The sequence below is a fragment of the Triticum urartu genome, chromosome 3, assembly GCF_003073215.2.
Source record: "Triticum urartu cultivar G1812 chromosome 3, Tu2.1, whole genome shotgun sequence".
NCBI lineage: Eukaryota > Viridiplantae > Streptophyta > Magnoliopsida > Poales > Poaceae > Triticum > Triticum urartu.
The window spans coordinates 74,140,647-74,154,990 of record NC_053024.1 but is presented as its reverse complement, the minus strand read 5'-3'; the positions used below and the strand labels follow the sequence as shown (position 1 = coordinate 74,154,990).

The window sequence follows — 14,344 nt, the reverse complement described above, 5'->3', positions numbered from 1 at the left end:
GGAAACCGTTAACGGATGTGCTTTTTTCTCCCTCGGTGATAATCATCAACTCATCAATCTTGCGACTGCCTCAAAAAAAAAAAACCCAATCTAGCGAGTAAGCTCAATTTTAGTCTTTATTATGCTCATTTTCGGCAGACGGATGCACGGCACAACTGCACTGACATCCAGGGCCCGCAGGCCGATTGTGAGCGATGATCTCCCAATAGAGCGAGTGCCACTGCGCCGCGGCCGCGCGCTTAAGATCAATCACCTCTCCGTCCGTAGAGCCGATCGAAGCAAGCGAGCGAGGCACCCGTGTTCGCTTCGCCGAGGAAGGGCGGAGCGGGAGAGGCGGGCGGGCCGGAGGGGCGCGCGCGCGGCGGCGGGGGCGGAGATGGCGGACGGCCACCTCTTCAACAACATTCTCCTCGGGGGCCGCACCGGCACGGTGAGCGCCTCCCTCCGTTCCCCCTTCCCTCTTCCTCCCGCGCGCCCCTGCTTCAATGCCCTAGGGTTTCGCGAGATTCCGTCGCCGCTGGCAGAGTTCTGAGGAGCCGGAGGTCGCGGCCGAGCGGATGGCCTTGTAGCTTGCTGCGGTGATTGATCGCGGGCGCGCATTGTGCGGATTCTAGGGTTTTCGTGTCGTACGGGGATGCATTTGCGCTCTGTTTTGTTGCGCTGCTAAGTTGGGTTGTTGAGGCGAGTGCTTGGTAGGAGACGCCTTCTCCTCTGAATTGCTTGGTTTCCTGATCCTGCCCGATCTCTGTCGAGGGTTTTAGGGAAATCTCAGGTTTCTGTCGGCGCTGCTGCTGCTGCAGCGAATTGGGACTTTTAGTACCATCGGGAGTTGGCAGGATTGCTCCCAAACCTGAGACCCTGTTGTGGGATTTGTCGAATTAGGCATGAGCTTCTGATCTGCAAATGATTTAGCATGTCGTGTACTTACTGCAAATTAGAAAGTGTGTTTCACTTTTTTCATGCTTCAGACTTTCAGAGTCGATGTTTGCCATGGCTGCAAATGTTTCTTCTGATGTACAGCGTACTTATCTGAACTATGTACACTTAAGTTTTCTCTGACCCTTGACTTTCAATGCTTGCACCAGTCATCACTCTTCAATGCGTCTTTGATAATCTTCATGTAGAGTTATGTCGTACCACCTTTAGTACTTAATGACTTTGAGGCTGCAAGTTATGACTTCCTTCTTTTACTCTTTGAAGATGTTCACTGGTGTTTATGACTATTATTTGATTAATTATTGTTTCAGTACATCGAGAATCTTGTCATGTTTCATTACTCTTGCTCCTGTACAGAATCTTGGTCAGTTTAAAGTGCACTCTGGAGGGCTCGCATGGAAGAGACAAGGTGGAGGAAAGACAATTGAGATCGATAAAGCTGATTTAACTTCTGTGACATGGATGAAAGTCCCCAGGGCATATCAGCTTGGAGTCAGAATCAAAGATGGCCTGTCCTACACATTTATTGGCTTCCGCGAACAGGTTATTAATTGCCGTATCACTCTTTCCTCCTTTTTTAATAACTGAGTAATGACATGCTAGATCTGATGTGAAGAGGCTGCTTGAAACGTGATAAATGTTGCGGTATGATCTATGACTATCTGAGCACAATATTAGGAATTGTTTTAGCAGAATTTTGGATCCTGATGCTCACTACTTTGCTAAACCTACAAGATTAAAAGTAGAACTAACATTTGTAGCACCATCAACACTCATGAAGACATGGATTTTCCCTTCTTGATTTGCTGTATTGCAGTCATGTTATTGTAACATACATTGTATATGTTTGTATGGCTGAAAATTATGTTCATGATGAACATGTTGGTTTTCCCAAACCAGGTATATGTAACATTAGTAATCTATATTCTGCTATTTGATATGTTTATTGTATGAACTCGCCATATGTTTCTTACCAGACCTGCGGTTGAGACATCCTAGTCTGTATCATGTGATCTGTATTTGAATCAGGATGAAGTTGCAAACTGGTTGCTATGTTCCTTTGTATCATATATGGTGTAACTGAATTTGTCTCGCAGAATTGATTATCTTCTGTGTGAAGGATACATTATGTGTATGTGAACCTTCAGGAAATATTGAAGGAACAGTTTACGCAATAGCACTTGTGTAATCTATGCAAGACGCTGTCTTAATCATGCTATCACCATGAAAAGTGTCTGGATACTCTATTGAGATGTATCTCACTCGAGCCTTCCAGTTTTTCACTACTATTCTATAGTGGATTCGCACGTTGTTATTGTTCTCTGGTGGAATTACCATAAGATGCGTCTCAACATTAGACTAACCATCCAGTTTGCCTTAGACAAGCGGGATTTCCCCCCCAGAATATTGGCAGTCAACTCTATGAGTATGAACTTGCTAGCAACAATGAGTGCTGAGGTCAGTGTATTCTGCTGATGCAATGTTCATCATGAACTTCCTTTCATAGGATGTAAGCAGCCTGATCAATTTCATGCAAAAGAATTTGGGCATCTCACCAGATGAAAAGCAGTTATCTGTTGGTGGTCACAACTGGGGAGGGATTGGCATAGTTGGTAAGCTCCTTGACCTTTAATTTCTGTAAATAATATTCAGTTTTAATTATATTTTGAGCCACACTTTCTATTATAGGAAGCATGCTTACCTTTATGGTTGAATCGAAGCAAGCATTTGAAGTTTCTCTAGCAGACGTCTCACAGACCCAGATACAAGGCAAAACAGATGTTCTCTTGGAGTTCCATGTTGATGATACTACTGGTGCTAATGAGGTTTGTAGCGTATCCACTCACTCTTTCTATCATGTGTTGTTTATGGTATTAGTTAGCACTTATTCCTCATGCACAAGTTGGAATTTGATTTTGAATTATAATCTCCTGTGGTTGTAGAAAGACTCGCTCATGGATATGAGTTTTCATGTACCCACGTCAAATACTCAATTTCCTGGAAACGAGAATCGTACTTCGGCTCAGGTGACGCGATATGCAACATGAAGCACGTTGAAATGTGAAATGCTGACTATTGTGGAATCTTCTTATTTTGATTTTCCTTTTTGTAGGTACTGTGGGAGGCAATACTTGCTAGGGCTGATAATGGTTCCGGCTCTTCTGGAGAGGCAGTTGTCACCTTTGAAGGAATAGCTATTCTTACACCAAGGTGGGATATATGGATAATTGATCGTATTGGAAACTCAAGCTGACCTCTTTATGATTATCTTCTCTATGTTTACCTCCCAAAACTAACAGATCTTTGGCAATGCAGAGGACGATACGCCGTTGAGCTTCATCTTCCATTTCTGCGCCTTCAAGGACAAGCTAATGATTTTAAAATCCAATATAGCAGCATTCTTCGCCTCTTTGTTTTGCCAAAGGTTATGTTTGTTCTCTATTTTATGGCGTGCACAGCTTTGATGTTGTTCATATTGTTGATGCTAGACATGAAAATAGTTGTCTCGTGCGATTGTGATTTGCAGTCAAACAACCCTCATACAATTGTGGTTGTCACTCTTGATCCGCCAATCCGTAAAGGACAAACGCTATATCCTCACATTGTCATTCAGGTGATGTGCTGCAAATTTTGTTTGTGATGTTTGGATGTTATGCTATGTTATGTTTTGGCTACTTGATTGTTTGACTGTTTCTCTTATTCTCTGACAGTTTGAGACGGATACAGTAGTTCAAAAAAACATGAAATTAAGCAGAGAGTTGCTTGATGAAAAATACAAGGATAGGCTAGTGGAATCTTATCAGGTGAAAGTTTTGTTACTTTGATAAAATATACTCTTTTGCTTTTGTTTGTTCAGTTAAAATGGAATCGCTAATCTGTCTTCTAAGATGAAATCATAAACTATGCATGAGAACTGCTCATGGCAAGTATGTTGTTTTAGTACTAAAAACTCCACCTAGATGTATGCTGAGATAGAAAGAGCTGCTTCAATAATCCGACCTTGAATTGAAGCTGAGGCTTAAATTAGTCCAAGCAGGCAACTCTTTTGTTTCGAAAAGAATGTCATTTGAGTAACAAATTATATACTCCCTCCGCCCGGAAATACTTGTCATCAAGATGAATAAAAGGGGATGTATCTAGACATATTTTAGTTCTAGATACATCCCTTTTTATCCATTTTGATGACAAGTATTTTCGGACGGAGGGAGTATAAAATTAACACTACATGGTTTTCGGACAGATCATATGGTCATATCTTCCTAATGGTGCTCCCACCAACTACCAAGTTAGATGTAGAGACAAATTTGGTGGGCATGGATGTCACACAATATTAGGTCTCAGTGGGAGGGTTATTTGCACATAATTGCATTACTTTCAATTCAACCTGTACATTTTATAGAAGGTTCTGTTATAGAGTGATGTTTGATTTTCAAAACTAATTTGCAGTTCTTACTTCACGTATTCTCCTTTATTAGCAGTTATGACATATTCTCCTTTATTAGTAGTTATGCTGTTCTGTTAATTACCTGTCATGACAAATTAACTTACACGGAGTGTTCAATCTATCCATAGGGTCTAGTACATGAGGTATTCGTCAAAGTCCTCCGCGGTCTTTCTGGTGCTAAAGTCACAAGGCTGGGTTCTTTCAGAAATTACAAAAATGGATATGCAGTTAAATCATCACTCAAAGCTGAAGATGGACTGTTGTATCCACTTGAAAAGGGTTTCTTCTTTCTGCCAAAGCCCCCTACACTCATTTTAGATGAAGAGGTGTTACTTTTTCCATAGACTATAAACTAATTTTCATCCGTTCATGCATTACTGAAACAGTGTATCATAGTCTAACCGTTGGAATTTTAATCACAATGCCCATTTACTACTATACTATTTATTGTAGATTGAGTTTGTTGAATTTGAACGGCATGGTGCTGGTGGCGCCAGTATGTCATCTCAGTATTTTGACCTCCTGGTCAAGCTAAAAAATGACCAAGAGCATCTCTTCAGAAATATTCAGAGGAGTGAATACCGTAACCTCTTCAACTTTATCAAGTACGTGCCTTTCTGTTGGCTTCATCACCCCTCTTGCTAAATTTATACATAAGACTTATGGGTGTTTTTCACTTTCTTCTGGTAAATTTCAAGTGGAAAGGGCTTGAAACTAATGAACCTTGGAGATGGTCAAGGTACAAGTGGTGTCACAGATGTTCTACAGGACACTGATGATGTTGCTCCTGATCCACACCTAGAGAGAATAAAAAATCAGGCCGCGAGTAGTGAGGACAGTGATGAAGAGGTACGTTGCCTTTTGTTGGCTTGTTCCTTGGTGCTGACTTGTGAATCTTATTACTAAGCCATTGTATATACTTGTCCTTTACCATTTCATGCCAGGATGAAGATTTTGTTCTGCATAAGGATGATGGCGGATCTCCTACTGATGATTCTGGTGGTGAGGAATCAGATGCTAGTGAAAGTGGTGGCGGAAAACAGGTTGTTAGATTTCTTATTTTCTGTAGCAAGTCTGAAGTGTGAAGTCAACTCTGCTAATGATCTCTTGGTGTTTATTTATTTTTCCTAATCTCCAGAAGTCATCCAAAATGGAAGCCCGTAGTTCAAAGCCACCTGTGAAAAGGAAGCCTAAGGGCAAGGATGGCGAAGGTTCAGGGAAAAGGAAGCCTAAGGGCATGGATGGCGAAGGTTCAGAGAAGAGGAAACCAAAGAAGAAGAAAGATCCTAACGCCCCCAAAAGACCAATAATGCCATTCATGTATTTCTCAATGGCTGAGCGGGCAGTAAGTTACTATGACCAGTTATCCGAAACATAGCTGCTAACTAGCTACTCTAGCACTACCTCCGTCCCATAATATAAGAAAACTTTTCAAGCTATGTTTAGCTTGAAAAACGTTCTTATATTATGGGACGGAGGGAGTAATTCATAAGTTAATAAGTATACCTGAATAAATCTAGAGTTATTTCGCGTAAAGAATCCTGAACTTCTCGGGATCGGAGATTTTTTTGTAGTACTCCCTCTGTAAAGAAATATTAGAGTGTTTATAGATAACTAAAGTAGTGATCTAAACGCTCTTATATTTCTTTACGGAGGGAGTAATTCGGTAGCACAAAAGACTATTTAGTAAAGAAACGCATATCATTGGTCATGAATTTTCGAAGTATTGAAGAAAAGAGGTTGTCCTTCAGTGACATAGAAGAACTAAAGCTTATTGTCACAATAAATTATGGCACTAGGGAGGGGACGACAAATGAACCATGTACACAAAGAGTTTAATGTTTAACCGCACTTTCTCAGTTATGAGGCAGTATATATAGCTTCCTCCTTTTTGGTTAAGCATTATTCCTTGATGGGTAACTGAATTCTTTCTGGAGCATATATACCTGCTAGTATGAGATCTTGAACAAAGGCTTATCTGCTGTTTCCTTGGCTCAGGGTGTGAAGGGCAGCAATCCAGATTTGGCTCCAACCGATATTGCAAAGAAGCTTGGCGAGATTTGGCAAAAGATGTCAAGTACTCCCTCCGTTCCTAAATACTTGTCTTTCTAGGCATTTCAACAAGTGACTACATACGAAGCAAAATGAGTGAATCTACACTCTAAAATATGTCTACATACATCCGTATGTAGTAGTCATTTGAAATGTCTAGAAAGACAAGTATTTAGGAACGGAGGGAGTAATATTCTAAACTACAGTATATATTACTCCGTTATGTGCCCTAATGCATTTTCCTCCCGCACGTGTAACATATATCAGTTGCGTTCACAAACACAAGAAAATCCTCGTGCTCATGATTTCCTTGCTCTCCCTGTCATGACCAGCCGAAGACAAGCAACCTTACATTCTGCAGTCTCAAGCCGACAAGAAGCGGTACGAGAAGGAATCTGCTGCCTACCGCGCTGCTGCCCCAGTGGACGTGGACGCCGGGTCCGGCAATGGCTCTGACTAGAAGAATCTCACACTTGTGCACTCAGCAGTCGACACGATCGATGAATCTGTAAATCACCGTAGGGCAGTTTGAACAAGATGACCGAGCATCTGTAGATCGCCACAGTGCAGTTTGAACAAGAACACACATGCTAACATGAACCTGCATACCGTGAGGGGGCTACTTATGGGTCTTTTCTTTTGAGAGGTAAAGGGAGGCTGTACTTATGGGTCTTTGTGTACGCGTTCGTTTTTTTTTTTGGAGACAAGTGAACGCGTTCGGTGATAACCTACCTTTGGTCATGGGCTCGGGGATCTTGTCCACTCGTTGGGTAAACCTTGGGCCAAGTATTATACTAGAATGAAATGAAATAAAACAAATATCCCAAAAACATATGCAACTGCCAAAAAGTGAAAAAACACTACCCAAATGTTATCTATCTCACGTTCGCTAGGCCCGTTTTCGGTGCGACGCTCTCCAGACAGTCGAATGACGGGCATGAATCATGACGAGACGTAGGAAACCGTTTGCTCCCTATACGAACCACATGAACATGTCTCTAATACCCACCACCCCTCACCCTGATCGTTTCCTCTCGTTCCCCTATCCATTCCCCGAGAGAGAGAGCAGTGAGAATCAGAGACAATCATGGCAGTAATATTGTCACATCCCTAGAATATTTGTTTGTAAATAGTTGCATTTAGAAGCCCTTAAAAATGCATCATGTTTAAATTTCAATTAAATTTGAAATTGGGATGATCAAACCCTAGCAGATAATTAATTCAACTGGGTTCAAGTCAAATCTTTTCAATGAACCCAAAATGCCTTTAAAAATGTTCATGATTTATTAAACAAGGTGAAAACATCTATGAAAAATGGTGCACATTTTTCCAGGACATAATTGGGCTATAAATCAACCCACTAAGTATTTCAATTGGAGCTATAAATGACTACAAATATTTTTATAATTTCAATAATTTTGAATCATATGTGGCACTGATTTAATCCATTGAGCTCACATAATAATTTTCAGAAGCAACTAAATTGATTTGGTTTGAAAACCAAATTCAAAACAGATTGCAAAATTAGAAAACAGACGAAAAAAATAGAAAACACACACACACACACAGAGAGAGATAGAGAGATAGAGACTTACCTAGGAGCCCAATAGCCGGCCCAACCCACCACGAGCAAGGGAGTCTTCGACCTCGTGCTAGAAGGCACGGAGGCGTGTGTCCTTCCCTAAAAAAATGAGGGTGTGTGCCCGACACACGCACGCACGCGCTTGACACCCCTGCTTCCTCAGAGGCGCCTCAACCCCTCTCTTCTCACCAGCACGACGCCCAGAACCCCCCGGATTCCCTACCCCCTCTCAGCGCACTCCCTTTCCTCCTTTGAGCTCGTCCGAGAGAGCCGGAGAGCGCCGCTCGCCACACTGCAGCCACCGCCCCCCTCGCCGCGCCGATTTGTCGAAGAGCCCCATATAAACGTCGCGAACCTCTATGTCGAAGATCATGAGCCTGGGAGCACCACAATTCAACCTCGGTGCCTGGAGCTCCTCATCGCCGATTCGCTGCAACCAGACCGTCCCCGAGCCTCCCGTGCCGCTCTTCAGAACCAATATGAGCCGCCGAGCTTTCCCCCCTCTTTGCCATCGTCGATTGCATGCCCTAGCTAGCGTCGCCACCATACCCGAGAGCTTCCGCCGCACGAGCTCGTCGTCAGCCACGCTCCAGTGACCATTTGGTCACGCCGGAGTGTACAACAGTCTCGAGCGGACCCGTAGTTCCCTTCTAGCGCGCTAACTCTCTCGCATTCGTGCTCTAAGGCCACTGCCGTACCAGCTCGAGCTCAAGCCGCCGCCGAAGACCTTGCTTGGGTGAGACAAATTTATCCTACGCCAACGGATATTAGAGAAAAAAAATGCACAGAAGGGGAGGAAGTGGGATTCAAACCGGGGTCTTCAGTGTGGGGAGGCGAGGCTCAAGCCACTGTGCTGTTTGGATGCTTGTGATATTGGGGAACATAGCAATTTCAAAAATTTCCTACGCACACGCAAGATCATGGTGATGCATAGCAACGAGAGAGGAGAGTGTTTGTCTACATACCCTCGTAGACCGGCAACGGAAGCGTTGACACAACGTAGAGGAAGTAGTCGTACGTCTTTCCGATCCGACCGATCCAAGTACTGAACGTACGGCACCTCCGAGTTCTGCACACGTTCAGCTCGACGACGTCCCGCGAACTCCGATCCAGCACAGCTTCACGGGAGAGTTCCGTCAGCACGACGGCGTGATGATGGTGATGATGTTGCTACCGACGCAGGGCTTTGCCTAAGCACCGCTACGATATGACCGAGATGAAATATGGTGGAGGGGGGCACCGCACACGGCTGGGAGAGATCAACTTGTCTGTCTAGAGGTGCCCCCCTGCCCCCGTATATAAAGGATCAAGGGGGGAGGCCGGCCGGCCCTCTATGGGTGCGCCAGGAGGAGGAGTCCTCCTCCTAGTAGGAGTAGGACTCCCCTTTCCTACTCCTACTAGGAGGAGGAGAAGGAGAAGGAAGGAGAGGGAGGAAAAGGAGGCAAGGGGGGCCGACCCCCTAGTTCAATTCGGTTTGGGCTAGGGGGGCCGCGCGCCCTATCTCCTCTCTTCCACCAATTGGCCCATGAGGCCCATTACTTCTTCCTCGTATTCCCGTAACTCCCCAGTACCCTCGAAAATACCCGAATCACTCGGAACCTTTCTGATGTCCGAATATAGTCGTCCAATATATCGATCTTTACGTCTCAACCATTTCGAGACTCCTCGTCATGTCCCTGATCTCATCCGGGACTCCGAACTACCTTCGGTACATCAAATCACATAAATTAATAATACAATCGTCACCGAAACTTTAAGCGTGCGGACCCTACGGGTTCGAGAACTATGTAGACATGACCGAGACACGTCTCCGGCCAATAACCAATAGCGGAACCTGGATGCTCATATTGGCTCCCACATATTCTACGAAGATCTTTATCGGTCAAACCGCATAACAACATACGTTGTTCCCTTTGTCATCGGTATGTTACTTGCCCGAGATTCGATCGTCGGTATCTCAATACCTAGTTCAATCTCGTTACCGGCAAGTCTCTTTACTCGTTCCGTAATACATCATCCCGCAACTAACTCATTAGTTGCAATGCTTGCAAGTCTTATAGTGATGTGCATTACCGAGTGGGCCCAGAGATACCTCTCCGACAATCGGAGTGACAAATCCTAATCTCGAAATACGCCAACCCAACAAGTACCTTCGGAGACACCTGTAGAGCACCTTTATAATCACTCAGTTACGTTGTGACGTTTGGTAGCACATAAAGTGTTCCTCTGGTAAACGGGAGTTGCATAAGCTCATAGTCATAGGAACATGTATAAGTCATGAAGAAAGCAATAGCAACAAACTAAACGATCAAGTGCTATGCTAATAGAATGGGTCAAGTCAATCACATCATTCTCCTAATGATGTGACCCCGTTAATCAAATGGCAACTCATGTCTATGGTTAGGAAACATAACCATCTTTGATAACGAGCTAGTCAAGTAGAGGCATACTAGTGACACTCTGTTTGTCTATGTATTCACACATGTATTATGTTTCCGGTTAATACAATTATAGCATGAATAATAAACATTTATCATGATATAAGGAAATAAATAATAATTTTATTATTGCCTCTAGGGCATATTTCCTTCATGTGACACACAAAGGGCTCGCTTTAAATAATGTAAAGCCAACAGTGACTTGTGAAGGGAAAAACGAATCATTTTCCTACTTACCGGTGGCATGGGGGTAATTATTGGCAACTTCGGGGCAATCTTATGACGGACGACGAGAAGCAATAGTCCTTTATTATAAGGTATAGACTTCAAAAAAGTAATGACAGACTACTAGAAGCAATCCCGACGTATGCGATGCCGTGCTTCGATCTCACAAAGCAGCTTTGTGAAAAGATCAGTGCACTCATTGCGTGTTGCCGGTGGAGTCAATGGAATAAAACGAATAAATGTCCCTGGATTAGCGGGTACAATATGACAAGATCGAAGAAGAATGGTGGACTTGGGTTCTAAGACCTTTATATTTTTAACCTTGCCATGTTGTCACAGCAGGGATGGTGACCAATCGAAGCGCTGGATACCTTGTGTGTCCAAGCCCTTAAGGCACATTATTACCCCAATTGCTCAATTCTAGAGGCCACTGAAAAAGATGGGATTTCTTATACATGGAGGAGTGTCGGGGGTTGGGTGCGACATATGCCAAAGGATGGCTTATCATGATGGGGGCGAGTAGATCATCGCCGATGCCTGGAAACGGGATAAGGCGAAGGCATGCACGCCGGCGAATCTTACCCAGCTTCGGGGCTCTTCGTGGAGATAATACCCCTACTACTGCTCTGCGGGGTCTCCGCATGATCACTATGGCAAAGTGTGTACACGGTTGCTCCTTGAGCTATTTCCTGGAGGTAGGAGAAGGCAAGGCTAGCTCTCTCCTTCCTATATGATCTGGTCTAGTGCTAATGGATTCCAACCCTTTGCATGGGTGCCCGGGGGGGGGGGGTTTATATAGGCCTACCCCCCAGGGGTACAATGGTAATCCGGCTGGACGCGGGCCCAGCCGTCAGTCTCTCTGGCCGCCGTCTTATCCGCCGACTCTTGGGGCCCGCCGACTGGTGGGCCCCGCCGACTGGCTCGGTACGGAGCCGACAGGCCGCGTCCGCCGCGGGTGGGTCTTGCCGGCTGTAGATTACTGTAGCCATGCCTCTAATGACGCGGGCTCGGTCATGGGGTCGTGGCGACAGCTCCGCCGGTGGCGGGCGATCATTGTGGCCACTCCCTGTCGCGTCTGGTTAATGGCGCGTGGGGCCCGTGGGAGGATCCGACCGACACCTGGGGGCCGACTCCCAACTGGGCCGACTGGTGGCGCTCTCGCCGCCTTCTGTATGCCCGCCGACTGGTGGGACCCGTCGTCCCTGGGTCGTACCGGCAGGCTGTCGTGGGCACAGGACTCCGCCCTCTGGGGCTGACGTCAGGGCCGGCATGGCAACAGTGTCGCGCCGGGCGGAGATCTCCGCGGGTATGGCGTACTGTGGCCACTCCCCGTCCCGTCCCTCTTTATGAGGGCATGGGGGTTGTTGGCGTCGCGGGCCGACTCCCCATGGCCGGCTTCTTTGGAAGTCGCCAGTCAGGAGTCGGCTCATCCTGAAGTCGTCCTCGGGACTCGGCGGCGAGTGGGCAGTCGGCTGCCTCGCAGCCGACTCTCAGAAGGCGGCTCTTCGTCCTGGGGTCTTGAGGGGTGCAGCCTGCCCCGATGTCTTGAAAGGTTCTGGGCCTGGGTTGGCCTACCCGTGGCCCATTACTCCGACAGTAGTCCCCGAAGCTGGTGAGGCACCGAGGGCGATATGTCGAGGAGCCTCAACAGTTTCTTCTTTCCTGCGGTCGGATCTGGGCCTCGCTGGCCGTCTTCTGTCAAGCCGACTAGTTGGAGCCGGACTTGCTTAAGGCCGACTTGCCCCTAAAAAAGTTTGAACGTCGCGGCGGATTCCAGGCGGCGTGCCTGATAAGCCTCCGGGTTGCCGCCCGTTGTGGACCCGTCGCGAGGCGCCACGTGGCTGAGCTAGTCTGCCCACCCACGCGCGCGACGGGACAGGCCTATAGGTGGGGCCCGCCACTACCGCGCCTCGGCGTGTGAACGGATCCGTTGTGGCCGTGCGGACGGTTGGGGTTCCCGCGCGGTTATTGCACGCAGTAACTTCGTGTGGTAAATCGTGGGGGTCATGGGGTCCTGGGCGCAGTTAATCCCATGACCGCCCCTCGGCTTCTCAGCCCACGAGCCTACAAGTAGGCGGGGGGAGGGGGGCGGCGACGCACGCGCGCCCATCCTCCCTACTCCCTTTCGCTCCCTCTTGCTTCTTCTTCCTCTCGCCGCTGCTGCTCCGAACCACGCCGCGCCCGCAGCGATGAGCTCTTCCTCCGCCGCCGCGCCTCCTGCTGTGTGCTCCGGAGTGTGGGACGGCTCCGAGGTCGATGACGACGATGTCGAGATCCTCCGCAAGACACGGCGGCTGCCCGACAGGGGCTTAGTGCGGGTCTGCCTCGCGCTGGAGGGGGAAATATCGCCGGCGCCGAAGGAGGGCGAGCGGGTCATATTCCGCTCGCACCTTATGCGTGGCCTGGGGCTGCCGGCGAGCGGCTTCTTCCGCTCCTTCTTGGAGTTCCACGGGCTCCAGCCGCACCACCTTACTCCGAACACGGTGGTGCTGCTGGCTGCCTTCGCCACCCTGTGCGAAGGCTTCCTCGGCGTTCTCCCCACCATCGAGTTCTGGGGTGAGTTCTTCCAGTCCAAGCTCGGCACACACGTCGCTGGCGTGCCGGCCCAGTGCGGTGCATTCATCGCGATGCGGAGATCAATGGCCGACAATCCGTTTCCCACCATCGCACTGATTAAGTCAGTGAAGATGTGGCAGCGGTCCTATTTTTATGTGAAGAACGTCGCCCCAGAAGGCGACTGGGTCAACCTGCCGGCTTACGAAGCCGGCGCGCCGGCTGGAAGGCTTCCCAGCTGGTCACATTGAGCCAGGACGTTGTCTCCTGCTGGCGCTGCCGCCGTCACGCGACTCCGAGTCCTGACGCAGTCAGAGGGCTTGACCGGGGCCGACTTGCTGGCCGCCTTCGTGGCGCGCCGAGTCCTCCCACTCCAAGGCCGACCTCACCTGATCTGCCAGATGAGCGGTCATCGGGACCCGAGTCAGATGTGCTCCAAGGACATGCCTCACGCGGAGGTGGCGAACACGGTGAACTACATCGCGAACTGCGGTCTCTCGGTGGATTGGTGGTTCGGCAAGGAGCCGTACTCACGTGCCAACCCCCCGCCTATTGTAAGTCGTCTTCCTTCTTCTTCTGTTTCTTTTGTTGCCGAGTCCGACTTGTCCAGTCTGACCGTTTTTGTTTTGAATCAGAACCCTCTCGTCCCTCCTTCGGCCGGCACCACGGGGCCGGCTTGTCAGTTTGTCGCCGATCAGGCGGAGAGCGACGTCGACGATCCTGACTTGGGGGCGGCGGCTATGGAGGCCGACACCGAGGGAGGAGGAGGAGAAGCAGGCGGCTCCAGGCCTACGACCACTTTTGCCGACTGGCCTGATGACGATGCTGAGGGGGAAGTCGCCCCGCGTCACCAGCCAAAGGCTGGCCAGCCAAGCGCGAGTTCCTCCGCCGTCTTGGACGCTCAAGGCGGCGCGAAGAAGCGCCGGGCCGGGCCGAGTACACTTGGTGGCCGGTCGAAGAAGTTTAAGGGGGCAGCCGCCGCGACCAAGTGGGAAGAGGCGACCGCGAAAGCCAACCGCTTCCGCAAGGAAGTGAAGAAGCCGCCGCTGGTCTCTGCGTAAGCGCCTCCGTCCCTTATCTTTATTTTCTCTTTGTTGATTTTGTCTGAGTCTT

At 48.1% G+C, this 14,344-nt stretch overlaps 1 protein-coding gene across 1 annotated transcript; it reads left to right on the top strand.

Moving 5' to 3' along the window:
- The first annotated feature begins 214 nt into the window (after window positions 1-214).
- LOC125542950 (FACT complex subunit SSRP1-A-like) lies at window positions 215-7,106 on the top strand. The gene is made up of 16 exons (XM_048706178.1): window positions 215-430; window positions 1,294-1,479; window positions 2,444-2,549; window positions 2,626-2,762; window positions 2,880-2,963; window positions 3,050-3,147; window positions 3,253-3,361; window positions 3,464-3,550; window positions 3,648-3,740; window positions 4,510-4,707; window positions 4,835-4,986; window positions 5,080-5,230; window positions 5,326-5,424; window positions 5,520-5,726; window positions 6,380-6,458; window positions 6,766-7,106. Exons 1-16 carry the CDS (start codon window positions 377-379, stop codon window positions 6,891-6,893), a joined length of 1,968 nt encoding a protein of 655 aa, XP_048562135.1. The 5' UTR covers window positions 215-376; the 3' UTR covers window positions 6,894-7,106.
- The last annotated feature ends 7,238 nt before the right edge of the window (window positions 7,107-14,344 follow it).